Source organism: Centruroides sculpturatus, unplaced genomic scaffold, assembly GCF_000671375.1.
Source record: "Centruroides sculpturatus isolate CEXI.00-Female unplaced genomic scaffold, Cexi_2.0 scaffold718, whole genome shotgun sequence".
NCBI classification, from domain to species: Eukaryota; Metazoa; Arthropoda; class Arachnida; order Scorpiones; family Buthidae; genus Centruroides; species Centruroides sculpturatus.
The window spans coordinates 33555-52577 of NW_019384925.1; the positions used below are offsets into that span (position 1 = coordinate 33555).

Consider the following 19023-nt stretch of genomic DNA (forward strand, 5'->3'; position numbering starts at 1 on the left):
TTTTTTTGTACTATATTAAAAACTAAAATTTATTTGTTTGTAAGCTTAAAATAGATTTTTATTAACTATATATTATTTAAAATGCTTTCCTAGTGATAAGTAGATTAGGAGACAGGTAAATTCGACTTACGTCGTTTTTCGACTTACGTCGTTTTCCTGGAACCAATTACCGACGTAAGGCGAGGTATACCTGTACATAAAATGGTCCTGAGACAATTAGTATTTTAAGAAGAAAGACGGTGCAAATAAATCATAACGAATTTTATTTCCCAATGAATAAAAATAAATATTTCTAACGTTACTCCACTCCATTGGTATAATTAATTCAATTCCGAAGTTATATAATGTCGTCATCCTGTCATCTGATGACGACATAAAGTTATACAGATGTTTCGAATTCTTGCAATTGTCAAAATGACAGATGTTAGTTTATATAATATTTCGTATCTCGTCTTTTCATTTTTTTAATTTAATAAAGCTCATAAAAGATTTTTAAATAATAAAAGAAGTTCTGTTTGGCACGATGAAATAAGGCGATGCGACATATTGGCGATCTGCCAAGAGGAATTAATATTGGAAACTGCCCCTATTTAGGTGTTACATAAAAAAAATTCGGAAAATTCCAAGTGAACAGCACGTTAAAAAATCAACCCACTAACTATGGGTGTTCATTGTTTTAAGCATTTGCTATTGGTTTGCCCTTTATGTTTTGTGACTTGATTTATACACCCGTATAAGCATTATGTAGGCCTATATCTATAAACAGGGTGGCAAAATAAAGTGTTAAAGCTCAATACCCGGTTATTCAATCGATGATTTGATAATTAAGGTAACTTTTCAAGTGTTCACGTTTTGAGAGGCTCTCACACAAGTGACGATGAAGGTCAACTCCGAAATTTTAAACCAAACCCTAAGTGAAATGTTAACATATTTAGATTATTCGCCAAAAAGGAGCAACTTTTAGTTCGGAGATAATGGATTTTACGATTAAAATATTAGTACATAAATCAATTTAAAAAACAAAGAAAAATTTTATAAATATTTCTTTATTAAAATATCACCATTTAAAGGCAGACACTTCGATTTCATTACATAATTTATTAGAACATATGCGCACATTTTATATTAGGATGTGATGATGTGGGCGCTTTTACATCTCGTTTGGGTTTCTTTACTCTCCGTCCTGTGGTTATTGAGAGAAATTTTTTAGCAAGCCATTATCAGATCGGCCAGGCCCATAGTGAAGCGAATTGGTATGAGAGACGGGGCCCCGATAAATCCGGATGAACCACTTCCCACAAGATGGCTGACTGGCCAAGCTGCCACCTTAGCAGCTCGGCCATTCCGCCATCTTGTTTGGTTGAAATTGCGAATCGGCTATCACTAGTTCCTTGAGTAATGAGATTAAATAAATGTTTGAATGTAAATGAGATGCTACTTAATTTAAATATAAAAAAAAAATATTTTTCTTTTCTTTTCACATTAGTTTATGTACTAATTTGTTAACCATAGTCACTAGAAATTACTATTCTTTAACTCATTCCTCTCTAAGAGCACTAAGAGGGCTCCATTAGCAAGCCCATTATGGGTTCGGCCAGACCCACAATGGGGTGGCCGGGTGGTGAGGGAGATAACGCTCGGCTTATTTTAAATGTACAGGCTATACCCGAAAAGCAAAACTATATTAATAAAATAATTAAAAACTGACTTTGTTTTATTTGTTAGTAAAAACTCATATTTATATCCACTGGGGGATTTAGAGAGGGGTGTGCAGGACGCGCGGCATTTCATTATGGCAGGTTTTCCCGATTAATGCCAAGTGACTCGGGTACTAAAAAATTTTGTAAGGCATATTGTTTCCTTTCTGCACCCGCTCTAAAAATTCTGAATCCTCTATTGTTTATAATACTTTAGTATTGTATTTTTCTTTTATATAAAAACTAACTTTTGGAAGCACCTGACCAAATGGTCTTAATGTCTTCTCTCTTTCTGAGCCCGATTAAGAGTATTTACTCGTGGCATTCGACTTCCGTAAAGTATAATTTTAAAAAACAAAAAAGAAGAGAAAATTCAAGACAAAAATGATTTAAATTAAGCAGTTATTTAATAATATTCAAAGTTTATTCGCATAAACCGTCTAATTTCATGAATAATGCAGATTAAACAACGTCTTCGTAACACCTATCTGAAAATAATACATACATATTACGGTTAGCTAGAATTTTTTTCTATTAATAACTATTACTTACAATCCCCACAAACTTCACAGCATTCCACCTGCGTACCGAATCTATTGCAATTGCCACCACATCCACCATATACGAAAAATTCGCACTTCCCAGTATATTTATTATAAAAATAGCTAGGACCGTAAGCCAAGCAAGGTCCCACTACCTTTTCCAGCTTACAACAACGGCCTAAATTAAAATTAAATTAAATTAAATACTAAATAAATACTTTACAGAATAGATTCAAATAAAAATTGTTTCTTACTCTTTCTCCGACATTCTACTTTGAAGAAAATAAGCATAATGCTGACGACTAATAATATTTTCATATTAGTAAATTAACTAATAGCCGAAGTTTTTTCTGTAAATATACGCAGTAGTTTCTGAATTAAACTGGTTCTAATAAACATGTGCCCGATGCAATAAATATATACCATGTATAGTACGTAGTTGCTTCTTGACGTAAGTGTATGCATAGGTATAACGAGTAAACGCATATGCAGTATTCTAGATAAAATTCATTTTTAATTAAATATTAAAGTAAAATCTATTAAAAATTTTTCTTAGAAGATTTGTGAAAATATTGAAATAAGACAACACCACTCGGGCGATCTTCTAAGAGAAGACTTTCATAAAAAATTCACCCTATTTTAGGTCTGCCCTACGAGCCATTAAGAGAACATTTTTTTAGCAAGCTCATTATGGTTCGGCCAGGCCTATAATTGGTGGTGAGGGACCGGTATTCCCGGACGGTCCCCTGAAAAGTGGTTGGGATTTTTCGACCCGTCCGGATTTGATCCGGGTTATCCAGAATGGTGAGCTGCTATCTTTACCACTCTGACATATAGTCATCTACCCCCTATTTAAGTATTACACACGTAAAAGAAATCCGGAAAACTATGTGGCAAGCACGTTGGTCACTGATGCGCTAATTTGAAAAGGAAGTGGGTAAAAATGTAACGAGCTGTTGGATTTGTAAACTCGGTATGAGCGATATATAATTAAACTGAGACTATAAAATCGAAACCTTACAGTACGAATCGTATACACTATCCGTCTACCTGTATATTCATAAATAAAAGTCGAGGGTTTACTACGATAGTTTCTAACATTTTTAAGCTTGTTGTACAATTGAAAAATTATGCAAAATTGCCGATGAATTTAACAAATGTAATAAGATCAAGATCGGCCAATAGGTCGCTCGAGGAGGTAATTTCAATCAATTTTGTGTATATTTGTATATGGCAACGAGACACATGGATGATCTGCCGAGGTGAATGCCTCCCGGGAGGACTTTCTATGAACAATTGGCCCCTATATAGGTGTTACTAACGTAAAGAAAACCCGAAAAACCCCACGAGGCCATCCCATTGGAGAAGCTCGAACCGATGACCAAGTACCAGTGTTCAGTGGTTTTATTCATTCGGCCACTGGAGGGCACTTTCAATCAGAAGTCAAGATAACGAAATCTTGTTCATGGTGATATCAATATCAACGAAGAATTGGTAGTGCCAAAAGAAATTTCCCGTTTTCTGTAAATATTTCATTGCGTTTTTCACATTTATAATTAAAACTTTTGATCTCCTAAGATTTTTAACGGGTCGTTCAAGCATCACAGAATCAAAAATTTGTCCTTTATTTACTTCTCCTTCGTCACCGATCACCAGAAAGCAAATACCCCTAATTGTGTCATCAGATCTGACGTTAAATACATTTGCAAAATACACAGAAACTATTTTCAGACAATTTCGGCATGACTGGAAAGAAAAATAAATAGTGACTGCAACCTCAAGCCATCAAATATCACCAACAACCGTCAGATATAGACGAATCGCTCTTCCCATATCTTGCAGATGTAATACTTGAATGATCCTCAATTGCTCCAGTTAACGTAGAAATCGGAGCGAAAAACATTTTTTTCCGTTTGTTGCTTAGTGTTTGATTCAACACAATATAAAACTTAATTCATCCTTAATTCCTGCAGATTCTATTATAATTAAATCTTACCTGAATCAAGGATCCGGATTCGATTATTCTATAGTGAATACAATATTATCTTAAAAGCGAAAATAGAATGGCATAATGTCAAAAATATCAAAGCTCAACTTGATAGGAAAGTTTTTAATCAGTTAAATCCTTAATACAATATTTTAAGAACGTGTCTTCGAATTATAAATTTTCTGTGCAGAGTAAAGCAGAAACAAATGAGCTCCCCTTATATATCTGTCAGACAACTGCTCTAGAATGCTCCGGATTCATCTAGAAGGAAATTTCGAGAACAAACTCGTTATCCAAACTAAGATCTTACTTCTAGAACAATCTACAGTCACGTAGCCCAAATAAACGATTGATAACCGAGCATTCATTTTTTTTATTGTAATAAAAAATGAATAATTCATCAATATTGAATTATCCATTAATAAAATGTAATTTAAGATTGTTGTTTAAGACGAATTTTTTAGTTTAAATTTTATTCCTAAAGCCTCTAGGGTTCCAACACCCACATCACCCCCATTAATCCCCACAAACTATCAATATAATATTTATTACAAGAAAATATGTCCTAAATTCTCAGAATAAATTATATAATTTTGCACTCCTCTATTGAGGAGTGCAAAATTATTAGGAGTAAAAATCATAGGAAATTATTTTCTTAATACATATCCCCAGAAAGAAGTCGAATGGAACAATTGCCATTTGAACACTTGAACAAATGCTAGGGGCAACCTAGCATTGAGTAAAATATTCCACAAGTAATAATCGTAAAAGTGATTGAGATATGTAACCTAACATTCTCGACCATGGGATTCTTTATCTGTATTTAAAAAAACAAACCTAAAAAATTAAATTATGGCAACGCGATACGTGAGCGATCTGCCGGTCTTTCTCTGGAAAACTGGCCCTACTTAGGTGTTACAAACTCGGAAATGGCTTGCTATCCTATGGGCAAAGGGAGTAATTACCTGGGGCCCCCAAACCAATCGTTTATAAGAAAATATTTCCCCAAAACATTCCACGAAGAAAACTGCCTGAAATCAACACTGTTCATGGTCCCCTAATACAAATTCGCCTGAATCCCACAAAGATATTAAAACTTGAAAAACTTCACGTGACCAGCCTGATGGCCAGGAGCAAAATCCACGACCAATAACCAGCGTTTAGTGGTTTTATCCATTCGGTCACTGGTGGGACCAAAAAATTAAATAAAAATTTATTGATGTAATTATTTTTTTCCAAACTTTGTTCCCTGGAAAATTTTCTCCAGACGCCCATGTAGGAGGAGGTAAACAGAGTATTACCTCCTGCTACATTCTTCCTAATTACCATAATAAATTACTTTAAATTAAAATTTAAAAATTCTAGCAAAAATAAATAAAAGTTCGGAATTTTACATTTATTACCCGTTTTAATTTAAAAATTAAAACGGGTAATAAATGTCAAATTCCGAACTTTTATTTACTAAGAAATGATATAATTTATCAACAGATTATTATTGTTAGTTTCTATAAGTTAAACAATGAACAGAGAAAACAAATTATATTGTTTTAATTTCCTAGTAGATAGCGCTGCTGCATTTATATTAACTTTATTATTTTATTGTTTCACAGTGAGTATTAAATTATTTTGCATGTAAATGGAAGTAACCTAAGCCTGAGCTATTAAAATATTTAAATAAAACTGCACGTTTAAAATTAAATGGCTGCACTACGACTGCAGAATCACACTACATCAGCAAGAGAATCTAATATACATAAAGAAACTTTGTCAACATCTTTTTGTTTTGCATCTCTCGTTATAGTTGCTATTATATTAATCATCCTCTTATTCGTAATCTTTATTTTATTTCGTAAATGGAGAAGCCGACCAAATTGTCTGTACAAATACAAGAATAATCCTCCATTAGTGACGACGCCATTTTGTCGTGTTTACACCAGCAACAACAGGACGAAGAATGTTCCAAACGTTACTTTTAAACAAGCGGCTCCCTACGATTCTCGTTTAGAAAGAGAAATGCCAATTATGGGTACGTCGATGTTAAATAATGTGTCTACAACCCCTGAACTTTATCACTTGGAAGATATTCATTTTAACACTGCGAGAAGTGACAAAGCCAGAATTAATCACTATAAAAGAGGAAGGCTTTACGAATTGCAGAGTATTCCTCATAATGTATGGAACAATGAAAGATGTTACAAGAATTATGGATATAATCCTCGTTATATGTGTGATATCCCCTTACAGAACAGCGAGAATGATAGCAAATCTACTCTAGAATGGGATGATTTTGAGCTTCCTGAGTATCCAGTTTCTAGAAATAATAAGTATGATTGTGGATGCTTACATCATGAACATTGGTTATAAAATTTTATAGACTGCTCTTAATGTAAAATTAAATTGACAGTGTACAGAAGTGTATTTTTGGATATATAAATAAATAAATAAATAAATAAATAAACTTATTAATAAAGTTTATTTTAATATTTCAAAAATAATAAATACATTTGTCATTTTAATTTTGAAACTTCAAATAAATTCAGATCCTGTAGTTTTAAAACCTGAAAAATTATTTATTAATTATTACATTTTAATAATAATAATTTTGCTTTTTACAAGTAAAAAGAGTATTTCCACCTCATTTCCACAACTCGTCCAACCGGGTATCAAGTATCTCGCAAACAGTTCTAAACATTTGGCATCCTCCTTAATGTAAGGCTTCAGAACTTCTACAAAATAAGCTTTTATTACATTAAATATTAAGAATAATAATTAATAGGTGATAACTACCTGTGAGAGGAGGCTTGTGAGAATGTATGCTACTAGGAATACTGACGATCACTTTATGATTTGGTATTGCCGGCAGCTCCACATCACTTTTGGATGACTTAAACCTTCCAATTATTAAATTTTCATAAGGTTTCTTATGGTGAAAGTGCAAAGGTAAGACAGGAATTCCATGAGTAGTAATCTGAAGTATAAATATTATTTATAATTTCAGGTTTTATTGAATGTTGAAGAAAAAGTTATAGAACTTACTTTGATCCAATGCCAATCTGCACAATACTGCACTGACCAGTTTGGAAATAATTTTTCTTTGATAAAATGCACTTGATTCTGATTATTTGTTACCCAAACAATAACAAGGCAGTTGGAATTTGCCAGTTGAGGGATTGGAATATTCAATAAATCTTCATTACGTAACATAGGATAACTTTTCGATTTATTATTTAAAATCAGAAATATTTTACTGTATTATTATAATTTCATCTATAGCATCATCTTACCTTTTCTTTCTTTTAATAGATTTGTTAAACCATGGTGGATCCATAAGAATCACATCAAATTTATTTTCTACAGAATAAATTTAAGAGATTGCTTTTATGTAATTGACAAAAAAAAACTGGAAAAATGATTCAAGTTTTATTCTATTTAAGTCAGAACACAATTAAAATTATTATTATTTAATTTCAAATGGCTTATATATGAAAGAAGTAACAATAATCTTGGATAAAATTATTTTGATAGAAATTAAGTGTTTTTACAGAACCAATAATTTTCTATTATATATATGTTAAAATACACAGAATTGCAAGAATTCCTCTTTTATGTATATGTGTTGGTTCTTCCATTCTCCACATGTACTGTACATGCAGATGGAAAGTGGATGGATGGTCTACAAAATTCATGTTTTTGTTTTTGATTGTCATGATGACCAGATACGCTCAATTTTGCTCTTGCTGTAGTTGTGCTCTTCTCTTCTTCTATTCCAGATAATAAACTTACCCCATTCAGTATAAAATTCCTCCAAATATAACTTCTCAACATGACATTCTTTCATTGATTTTCAATTAGTTTTTAATTTTATATTATCAGAAAGATCATCATAAATTAAATCTTGGCCAGAAAAACTTATATCATTTCTTCGGAATAAAATTCTGCTTCTTAGAAACAGGTGAGAAAGAAATGAAAAAAAATATATTTGATTAAATGTCATTGATTTAATTTGCTTGCAGAAATGAATACCTAACTATGAAGGGTATTTACACAAAAAATATTGTACTGAAAAACTTCATCTTATATTAATAAATTTTATATAAATAAATTTATTTGCTTATCTAATTTCCCTACTTATCTATAATTTAACAATTTTTTTACAGAAAATATTTTCTTGTATACAACTATTGAATACTAATGAAACAAAAAAACTTTTTCATTTGTATACAGGGTCTTCTGAAAAGAATGCTACCATTTTAAATTACTGTAATTATTACTGAGAAGTATGCATTGTCAGTGGTGAATCAAATACTTGAAGAATCCCAAGTGCAACCTATTTTTGAGACTCTTTTTCTAAGTACTAAATAATGCTATCATTATTTAGTATTACTTAATTTAATTTAAAAAATACTGATCATCAATCATTTCCTTGAAAATAAATCTCAAAAGATCTAGATGAAGGTGGTATCCATGCCTGAGGTTTGCAAAATGTATCTTTTTTCAAAGCTGCTAACTTTCTGAGGCTCCAAATGTGCTTCTTGTGCCTATGCAATGATCTGTCACTGTGTGTTGTACATCAATCAATAGAATAGCTGTTTCAGTTTCATTTGATTGCATATCTGCAATCAAACAACTTTTGTCTACTGCCTCTAGGAAGTACCAAAAATAATGAATCCACAACAGAGAAGGCATTTAGTGTTCTGCAGTCTGCAAACTCAGATTCAATCATCATTATGAACAAGGATATATGGTGGATGATTTTGAAATTCTCTGAAAAATTCATTTTGCATAATGATGACTGATTCCATTTTACAAACTGCAGAACACAGAATATTTTTTCTGTTACAGAGTTATCATTTTTGTTTATGTCACTTCCTAGAGGCAGCAGACAAGACATTTGTATGCAGAAGATAGATAAACTCAAATGGTTCTCTATCAATTGATGTACTTCACATACCTCTCAGGTAATAATTAACATAATTACAGTAACTTAAACTGGTAACATTCTTTTTGGAAGGCCCTGTGCTTTGATGATTCTTTAAAATCAAGAAAATCACAAATTAAAACAATTTATATATACAGTAGAACCTCGATTATCCAGACCTCTATTATCCGGATTTTCGATTATCCGGATTGTTCAAAATAAACAAAAATTTTATGAATTTGCTGATTTGCACTTGGCGAATTACGATACTGTTTATGTACGTGATGGAATGCATAACTTTTTTTGTTTCAACAACGTCTCACCCAGCACAGTGGCCGTAAACTCTTAAATATATTTTGCGTCGTAATAAAAATATAACTTGACATACGTATTTATAAATAATTTATTTTCAAATTACATCATTTCTANGCCGTAAACTCTTAAATATATTTTGCGTCGTAATAAAAATATAACTTGACATACGTATTTATAAATAATTTATTTTCAAATTACATCATTTCTATTACCAAGGGCGGCATAAGGCATGGGCAACGTGGCCACTGCCTGTGCCTCACGGTCCGAAGGGCCTCGCGTTTCGAAGGTTTATACATTAGTTAAAAGCCGCGAACGCGACAAAAGAATTTTACTCATCATAAAATGATAAATAGTTTGTCAAATTTTTATTCATAAAAATGCAGTTTCAACTGCTTTTTATTTTATAAAATCCGTCTTCTTGCACTACCAGAGGGCCTTTTAAACAATAGGTAGTCTGTTAGCGTTGGTCAATAGTAGTCCAAATTCAATATGAACGTTTGTTTCTTGAAAATTTGATCACGGTTTAAATACAGTATTTACTTTTAATATTACCGATATGTCATCGAAAAGAAAATGTGTTGTATTATCATTAAAAGACAAATTAAAGTATTTGTCTCAATTATCCAAATTTTTCCCTTATCCGGACTACCTTCATCCCCAATTAGTCCAGATAATCTAGGTCCTACATGTATATAAAAAAAAAACAATAGTTTGAATAAAATAATGAATATGTGTTAAAATTCAATATATTAGAATTAAATAAATAAAATTCATAAAAGTATAAGTGCAGTTTTCTCAGAGTATTTTTTGAAATTATAAATGATATGCCATTGTGGCCACTGACATCAGAGATTCAGAAGACTGTCTGTAAACACTATTCCTAACTGGAGTTGGCTGGCAACACTTGTAAAAAGTGCACGAAAGTTTGTTTTGTCTGTCTGTCACTGAGGGGTGTGGATGTATGATACAGTTGCTTTGCTCATGTATAATAAAGTTTTGTTTGTTACATTTTGTATAGTTATGAAATTTGATTTAAATTATAACAATCAACTGCACATTGGAGTTAAATAACACGTGCCTCAGAAAAACCTTTAACCGATGCGAAATAAAATTTAACAATACAAACATTTTCAGACCTGACCTGTGTCCTTCTTCAGGCAAAAAAAAATCGTTTGAAACGTTACTAAATACGAATGTTTTTCGTATTTAGTAACGTTTCAAACGATTTTTTTTTACTAAATACGAATGTTTTTCGTATTTAGTAACGTTTTAACATTTAAAAACATTTAAAAAAAGGAAAAATATTTAAATAGCTGTCGATATGACGTAGAAGCTTTGACGTTCGGAGTTATCGATCATGTGATTCCGTTCTATCTTTCCGATTTTTAAAAAATCATTCCAAACGAATGTTTTTTCTTATTTAGTGACGTTTCAAACAATTTTTTTTACCTGAAGGAGGACCCAGGAGAGGGTCTGAAAACATTTGTACTGTTAAATTTTATTTCGCATCGGTTAAAGGTTTTTCTGAGGCACGTGTTATTTGATTTAAATTTGGATCTCACAAACATGTTGGTATTCATCACTAACATTAGTATTTGAAAGATCTGTAGGATAGAATACCAAACCATAAAAGAAAGTCTATTTATCAAAGCTGAAACAAATCAAATCAATGCCTTTCACACTTTTTCAGTGAGAGGTTTATTTGTGAAAGATACTGATTTGATTAAAAAAAAACCTATTTTAAACAATTTTGAAGTTTTAATATTGTTATTATTTAAATGTAATTATAAAAAATTATATTATTATTAACTAATTAATAAAGAGATCAAAAACAACAAAATAGAATTTAACTTTTTAAAGCAATCAAATTTTTGCAATTATAAATAATATTACAGAAATTTACTTGTATTCTTTATTAAAGTTTCTATTTGAGAGATGTCACCCAGAAGAAACCTTGTTCGATCTGGAATTATATATTTTTTCCCCAAAAATACAGAAATTCCAGGCAAGTCAAAAGGATATGTTGTTATATCAGATAAACTCTCTTTGAATTTATCAAATTCACCTAAAAAAATATACAATAATTAAAATTTTCATTTAATATTTTATTTGTAATATCACTCACAAGTATTAAGAATTCATAACAATAAGTTAGAGAAAGTGAGAGTGATTGATATTGATGATTAGATGTTAAAGTTAATACACCAACAACAAAAATTCATCAAAATGTACACTGTAATAAACTAACCTCTTAAACAGTCATCATCAATTTAAACTAATAAATTTAAACATGTTCTAATTATGATGACTATTCAAATTAATTACATTAAGCCTGATTATGACTGTTTAAGAGGTTAGTTTATTGGGCTGCAATTTGAAAAAATTGTAGACCTATAAATTCCCACTCTTGTCCATCTGTCTGTCTGTCCATCTTGAGAACAAAGTTAAATAGATGAAAGACGAGACCATATATGAAAACCTTGGAAGCTGGAGTCCCCGACTAACTGTATAAGAACTTCTAATACAAACTAGAAGTCATGTTATTTCATTTCAAAAATTTTTCCCTGAAAGGTGTTAGATAGATGACCACCACAACTCTATTGTTAAAGAAAAAGCATGATGTACAGGGACATACCACTACTAATTTAAGGTGGAAACCATATATTTTAAATTAAATAAATCAAAAATATGATAAAAAATTGTAGCCTGGCATTATGACAATGTCACAATAAATAATTGCTCATTATAGTATATATTTCTGTGGAGTTTTGGTGTTGGTGTATTAATTTGAACTTCATCCAGTTTTAGGAACTGTTTATTTATATAACATATTAAATAAAAAGCATTTGTTTTTCATTTTACCTGAATTTTTTTCATTACAAAATTCCAACAGAAAATTTTTATTTAATACTTCTGCAACAGATTTTGCTTCAGAATTATTGTTTCTGATCTCTGTGGATGATAACAGTCCTTCATTAATGTAATTGCATTCTTTCCCCATCTTTATTAACTGACCCAGAGAATTCTCTAAAATATCTTTTATCTGTATAAATGATTATAAAATAATTTCAAAAGTAAATTTATATTCAATTAAATTTAAAAAAATTTATTACATTTGTAAAAATTATAATCAGAAATTTATAATAACTAATATAAAATTAAGTCAAATACCTCATTGTATAAAGGATCTGAAATATCTTCTTCTCGCTTCCTCTTCTGAAAAACAAATTTAAATACTTAATTCAAAAATATATTTATAAATCAATTAGATTTATGAGTAAACTTAACATTCACCAACACCAAAATTCAGAAAACAGAAAAATTTTACTGTAAACAAATGTTTTTATCCATATATAACATTAGATATGGATGAAAACACTAGTATACAATAAAATTTTTCTATTTTGCTGGATTTTAGTGTTGGTGAGTGTTATCTTTGAATATTTCCAGTTTTTGGAATTTGTATGATAATAACAATGTTTTTCAAAACATTCATAATTTTATTTTATTTTCTCTCTTCTATCTCTTTAGTACAACTTAATGCTTTTCATCTGATTGAAAGTACCCAGATGTAGGTTGAAATTGTAGGTCTGAATAAGGTAGTTGGAATCTTATCATAGCTGCAGACCATGCCCAGAAGAATAAAAATAGTCAAAGGAACCGATGGTATATATGTGACTCTTTGTGACATATAATGATGGATCCAGGCTACTTGCTAAACACATGATAAGTTTTTGGAGCATGCAGTATGTCTAGTCACAGAGACATAGCTACCATGGAGCTGTTGGAGCAAACTCTCCAAGCACACAAATCATGAGGGCACCAAGTTAGAAAGGGCGAAATAAAAACTTGTAAAACCATTTGTAAAAAAAATTATTTTTGATTTAATAATTAATCAATTAACTATGAGATTTGAATCCATTTGACAATTATGTACACTTTTTAAGTGCTTATCACCTACATATCTTGTCGCATCATCTGATAAAAAAATGCTGGAAGGATCAGAATTGTTACAATCGGCATATCCCTCCAACATTTTACCTAGTATTGGACCTCAACTGCTTTAATTTAAAATGTATTTTTATACTCAGGTAAAAGAAATTACTTCTATACACAAAGTTGCTGAACTACTTTTAATTCACACTGCAGCCTCGAGTAGCTTCTCCAACATTATTGCAGCATGCCTTATTTTTTTTAACTTTACTGGCAATGACAGTGACAGCATAATGACATGTTCAAAACTAAACTTAATCAAAACCTATTTAAGAAGCAGCATGTCCCAACACCATCTTAGCTCTGGCTACTATAACAATTGAAAAAACAATAGCTTATCAACTTGATCTGAAGAAAGTGATTGATAGATTTGCAAACAAAAAAGTGAGAAAACAACAATTTTGAAGTGTTTTTAACGTATTTGTTATGAAACTAAACTTGCATACATTTTGTTAATACAGTTTATATAATAGGTAGTAAATGTTATTAGATACTCCATACATAAAGAATTATATTTTGGTTTATTATTATATTTGTATTTACCGTATATCTCAGCAGATAAGATGAGGTATAAATTTTCATTGAAATTTTATACTTTTAGCATATATCTGTCCTATAAGATGACCCCCAAACTATCAACGGCCTATGAATTTAGTTCAGATCAGCGATCATCATCTGAATAATAATACTATATAATATATATGGAATTATGTCCTATTTGTAATTTTTCGAATGAACAAATTTTATTTTCTTGCATCTGGCAGCATTGCCTTGCAATTGTTGCAAACATTGGCACTGATTTGGCATGACCTTGACTATTCATAAAAACATTGTATGGGCTATTCTATTTTGTTCACATACCCTACTCTCTTCTAGTAAATAATTACGGTTTGTCAGTCTTTTTATAATGGTTTTAATTTATATAAATTTCAATCAAATTTTTTTTTGTATCTGTCCTATAAGACGACCACAGATTTTGGGGGCCTTTTTTTATGATTCAATTATGATATTAAATTGAATATCTTATTGTTGAAATTCCTTGAATCTCAAATAAATTGTTATTAAAACATATAGATTACCAAACCTACAATTGGAGCACAAAATAAAAAGACCTTAGGTTCAAAACACTTCATGGAATATGATTCTCTACAGTTTAGTACTTAATGACTAGCAAAAAATTTGATCATTAGCATTAACACTTAATATTTTTCACACATATAATTTTTTGTCATTATCTTACAAACACACGTAGTGCTAACATGACATTATTTGGTGGCATATATTTAATACAGATGTAACAATGAATGGAAGTGACACTAAAAATTAGGAGTATAAAACTGTCTACATGAGCAAAACATCAATAACAATCATGGATTGTAATACAAATTTTTCTGAATTATGCCACTCCATTTTAAGCATATAGAATTAAGATGTAAAAAAATTTTGGAGCAAAATACTTTATAGAAATGTCCTGACTACTCTTGTTGATTTTGGATGGTCTACAATCTTTAGAAATGATATTACATTGATTTAACTGAAGATATATAATAACTTATAATAACTGCACTACACAAGACAGACATTACAGATAAAATATTGGAATTCATATGAAAAATGTTTATTTACAACAGTTTACATTAAGAAATATTCTAATCGGATGAATATAATAACTTTTACGAAGGATAAATTAAAAATCTACCTTTATACGTGACGACGATTGTTTATCCGCTAATTTTCTAGCTGCACTGTCCATTACGAAATGATTTTCAATATGAAATATAGAATCGAGCACGCTTACACGAAATTCGCTTCTTTTTTCAGTAGTAAGATCTATACATGTATTATACATGCGATTAAGATATGTTTTATGGCATATCAACCAACCTAGATCGTGGCTTGCAATAATTGCCATTCGCCCACGTTGTTTACATTCCGAAAAACACGCTGCTTTTTTTCATACTCCCTCTAGTGAGAAAGGTTGTTTATTGATATATATAATTTTTAAATTATAAATTTAATAATTATTACGTAAAATTTTTAAATCAATTATTTCTGTTCGATCATTTACTTCTGCTCATAAATAAATAAATATTTACTCTCAAGAAAAATGAATTAAAATATTTTCCCCCGTTTGCTGTAAATAAGGTGGCAACATTTACTCTATTCTTAAGAGCTAACATGTGGTTTGTATCAAGGATATGAATATGAAAGATATAAAGGTAATTTTACGTTAACTTTAGTTAACAGGTCAAAAATTTTGATTTATTTTTGAAATTCTGTTGAACTATAAATATGGCGTAAAGTATTTTAAAATATTTTAATTAATTTAGATTAAGCTCAAGAATTCTAAGAATTTGTGTTCGTGTATATACTGACAGCTCTATTAATAGTTTAAGCGATTTCGGCGTTTGAATGAACGTGTTTTGATATTGATAATCAGCTTGATAATTTTCATATTGTTTTGAAAATTCATTCGTTATGGAGGAAAAAAAATACGTGTATTCATTTACGTAACATTCCTAAATTCCAAAGGAATTTGAGTACAAGTTTTATGGTCAACTATTTGAAAAACTATCACATTATTTAGTGATTTCTAAATATAACAGGGATGAGCAAACTGTTATCAGAGGAGCCAAATATGGTAAAATTGCAGCTTTAAATGGGGTGGTTTGTATTGAGGAGGCCACTAAGGTGCATTCCTTGATGAAAGAATCAGTCGTGTGGATCATCCAATTACATCCAGGAGTAGCCTCGATGTAGGGTCAAATAAATGATCTCAGGACAGATGAGAGAATCCATTGGTAGTTGCCTAAATTTATTTTCCAGGATATCTATAAGTTACAATCATGTCAGCTGCTAATGATGGTTTGGGTTCACCACCAGACAAGTGACTAGACAGAAATGCGTCTACCCAAAAATTGAGTTAGCCGTGGTCTGATGTCATGTTGATTGGGAAAGATGGTCAAATTCTGTGTTTCCAACTGCTGCGGTACCTTATTGGAGCTGTAGACCATGCCCATGGCCATAAAACAAAGGGACCAATTGTCTATGTAGAGTGAGATTTAGCCTTTGAAATCATCCTATCTGTAATTTTTCAAACTCTCAAAACTGTGGTAAGATTTAAAAAGTGAAAAAATCCAGAACTATTTTTCCAAACAATGCTAAAAATGAAATGTTTTCCGCTTTACTAGAGGTTGCTACAAGCTCCTAAAATGTAAGAAACGCCATTGTACAGATTACTTTTGAGGCATGATTGGAGTTGTGCTCCCTGCTTTTTTAAGCATATCACATGTACTACCTGATTTTGGGGGCTATATTTCATAAAGGGTAATATTTAGACCATCAGTTCCTGACTTTTCACATAACTTCGTGGGGCCAAAGCAGATTTGAATTAGAGCCACGTGTGGTGTTGACTTCAGAAACTTTTCTTTTATGAAAATTTTTTGGGGAGAATCCCCAGTAACCTTGTTTGTTTTCTTAATACAACTTCTGGAGGGTTAATCTTTGTAGAGAGGGTTAGTCAGATATGGCACTATCACGATGTAGTAGAGAATAAATGTGGGAAATTTTTTAAGAATTTTCCCATGCATTTTTCTTGTTTCTGTTTCAGAAAAAATTTAAATACAAAATCAACGTACCAGGAACCTGTTTCCGGTGTGCTTCTAGGTAAAACAAAGTGTTACAAACGTTTTCGAACTTGTAAGTTCTTCTTCAGGTAACCGACATCTAAGCGAATGCCGTTCAAAATGTTACAAGTTCGAAAACGTTTGTAACACTTTGTTTTACCTAGAAGCACACCGGAAACAGGTTCCTGGTTTGTTGATTTTGTATTTACTTTAACCCGGTGTAGTAAATTGCCGATCAGAAAAAATTTTTTAAACAGTTATGGCTATTAAAGAAAAATCTTTCTTTATTGTCATATAATTCCTTTTTTATGTGAACTTTTTTTCACAGTAGTTTTTGGCAATATCTGCAAGCTTTTTTTGCAGATGTCGTTTATCCGAATCAATTGGGGAATGGGGTTGTTCGGATAACCGATTATGTAGGAAAAAATATATTAACCTGTCACGTGTTGAAATTTTTCTCCGTTGTGTATCGCTTTGTGTTCAATTTTCATCGATGTTAAGCCTAATGAAGACTATTGTATCATTAATAATTATTTTTTTATTTTGTACACATAAAATAAATATATTGAAAAATATAAAAACCGAAAAAAATATACTTTAGAAGTTGATCTACTATCAAAAACGTTCGATTCAACACGACACACAGTCCTCAGAAAAACATCACACAATAGTGTCAGTGCTGCCAGCTAAAACACACACACCAACAAAAAAAAAATATTGGAGTAGCCCAAGATATAGGCAAAGATTGCAGCGCCACAGCACCAGCAAAAATTTAAATTTGCCGATTGGAATTCTTTCTGATAAACGACGCTCTACTGTATAGATGTCGTTCTCCAGTGCTACGTGATCGTCCTTGACGGGTATATCCATTGATCACTGCAGAGTGGTTAAGTTCTGTGCTGCTACAGTGTTCACTGTATCTGTGCCACACCAGCAATCTAGGGTTCCCAGATTTGTCCAAAATTTAAATTTAAATATTCTTACTGCAGTTTATAAAAGATTGGTTTGGGGGCCTAAGCAATGCCCCTAGGACAATATGCCACTATGATTTATTTTACTCTTATGGGCATGATCGTAGTTTTGATAAGGTCCCAACTGCCTCATTCAAATCTGCAATTTATCATTACTTTAGGACCAGCTAGGCAAACATTCATTTAAAGATACTGCTAAGGGTATGTTCATAAAGTTAAAAAACTTTACAAACACACCTTTAGTATCTTGGGCCTGAGACACAAAGGTGAATTTGGACCCATCCATATACCCAATTACCCATAATTAAATATTCAGCAAAGAAAATACACTTATTGTCAATTTTAATTTCTTAATTTTTTATTTACATTTACAATACAACCTGAACAGGTCAGAATCAAATCAAAAAACACATATTGGCATGACAGAGTCTTTTATTAAAGTATGAACAAGTTTTTTTATGCTTTATTGAAGGAAAACTTTTCTGGTAATTACCACATCAGTAGACAATATTGCAAGTGAATTTAACTAATCAAGTATGTACCATTGTGCTGTGCATATAGATTTTTACTCTCTTAAACCTGAAAATGGCCTTTCTCTGCTATCATTACTTGAGGGGAGCATTAAAGTAAATGTGAATACAGTAGAACCCCTCTAGTCTGCCCTCGGCTAGTCCGTCACTCCGGTTAATCCGACCGTGGTCGGAGTTGAGAAACTTGTCCCGACTCGTCAGTGACTCACCGTCCATGGCATTCTTCTGTGTTTGTTACAGTATATGTTTTACATTGTGTGTATGTGTACAGTTTTGTGTGTGTTTTCAACATGTCAGGAGTGAAACGTAAATACGTTACTCTTTCATTAAATGAAAAATTAGCAGTGCTACAAAGACTGGACAAAGGGAAGATTGTTTATTTTACTTTTTTCTGATAATCCGACCTTTTTTGCGTTCCGACCATACCCCCAGTCCCAAAGGTGA

At 31.3% G+C, this 19023-nt stretch overlaps 3 protein-coding genes across 3 annotated transcripts in view; 1 reads left to right on the plus strand and 2 right to left on the minus strand.

Moving 5' to 3' along the window:
- Nucleotides 1-1118: 1118 nt before the first annotated feature.
- On the minus strand, nucleotides 1119-2622 carry LOC111631918 (kappaPI-actitoxin-Avd3a-like). Its single transcript, XM_023376254.1, has 3 exons — nucleotides 2494-2622; nucleotides 2250-2417; nucleotides 1119-2185 (listed from the first exon to the last, which is right to left on the minus strand). The coding sequence occupies exons 1-3, from the start codon at nucleotides 2555-2557 to the stop codon at nucleotides 2160-2162; spliced, it is 258 nt and encodes an 85-aa protein (XP_023232022.1). The 5' UTR covers nucleotides 2558-2622; the 3' UTR covers nucleotides 1119-2159.
- Nucleotides 2623-6742: 4120 nt separating this feature from the next.
- LOC111631916 (methyltransferase-like protein 4) lies at nucleotides 6743-15379 on the minus strand (the record flags this gene model as incomplete). Its single annotated transcript, XM_023376253.1, has 9 exons — nucleotides 15152-15379; nucleotides 12631-12675; nucleotides 12322-12502; nucleotides 11363-11524; nucleotides 7511-7577; nucleotides 7263-7437; nucleotides 7014-7194; nucleotides 6861-6952; nucleotides 6743-6784 (listed from the first exon to the last, which is right to left on the minus strand). Coding segments are annotated over exons 1-9 (1158 nt in total), but the record flags the coding sequence as incomplete, so codon positions are not given.
- Nucleotides 15380-15593: 214 nt separating this feature from the next.
- The window catches only part of LOC111631909 (L-gulonolactone oxidase-like), a 39711-nt gene continuing 36281 nt past the window's right edge, over nucleotides 15594-19023 (plus strand). The window contains exon 1 of the mRNA XM_023376243.1: nucleotides 15594-15671. Within this exon, the coding sequence (XP_023232011.1) occupies nucleotides 15651-15671 (21 nt within the window). The 5' untranslated portion in view covers nucleotides 15594-15650. The remainder of the gene's footprint in view (nucleotides 15672-19023) is intronic.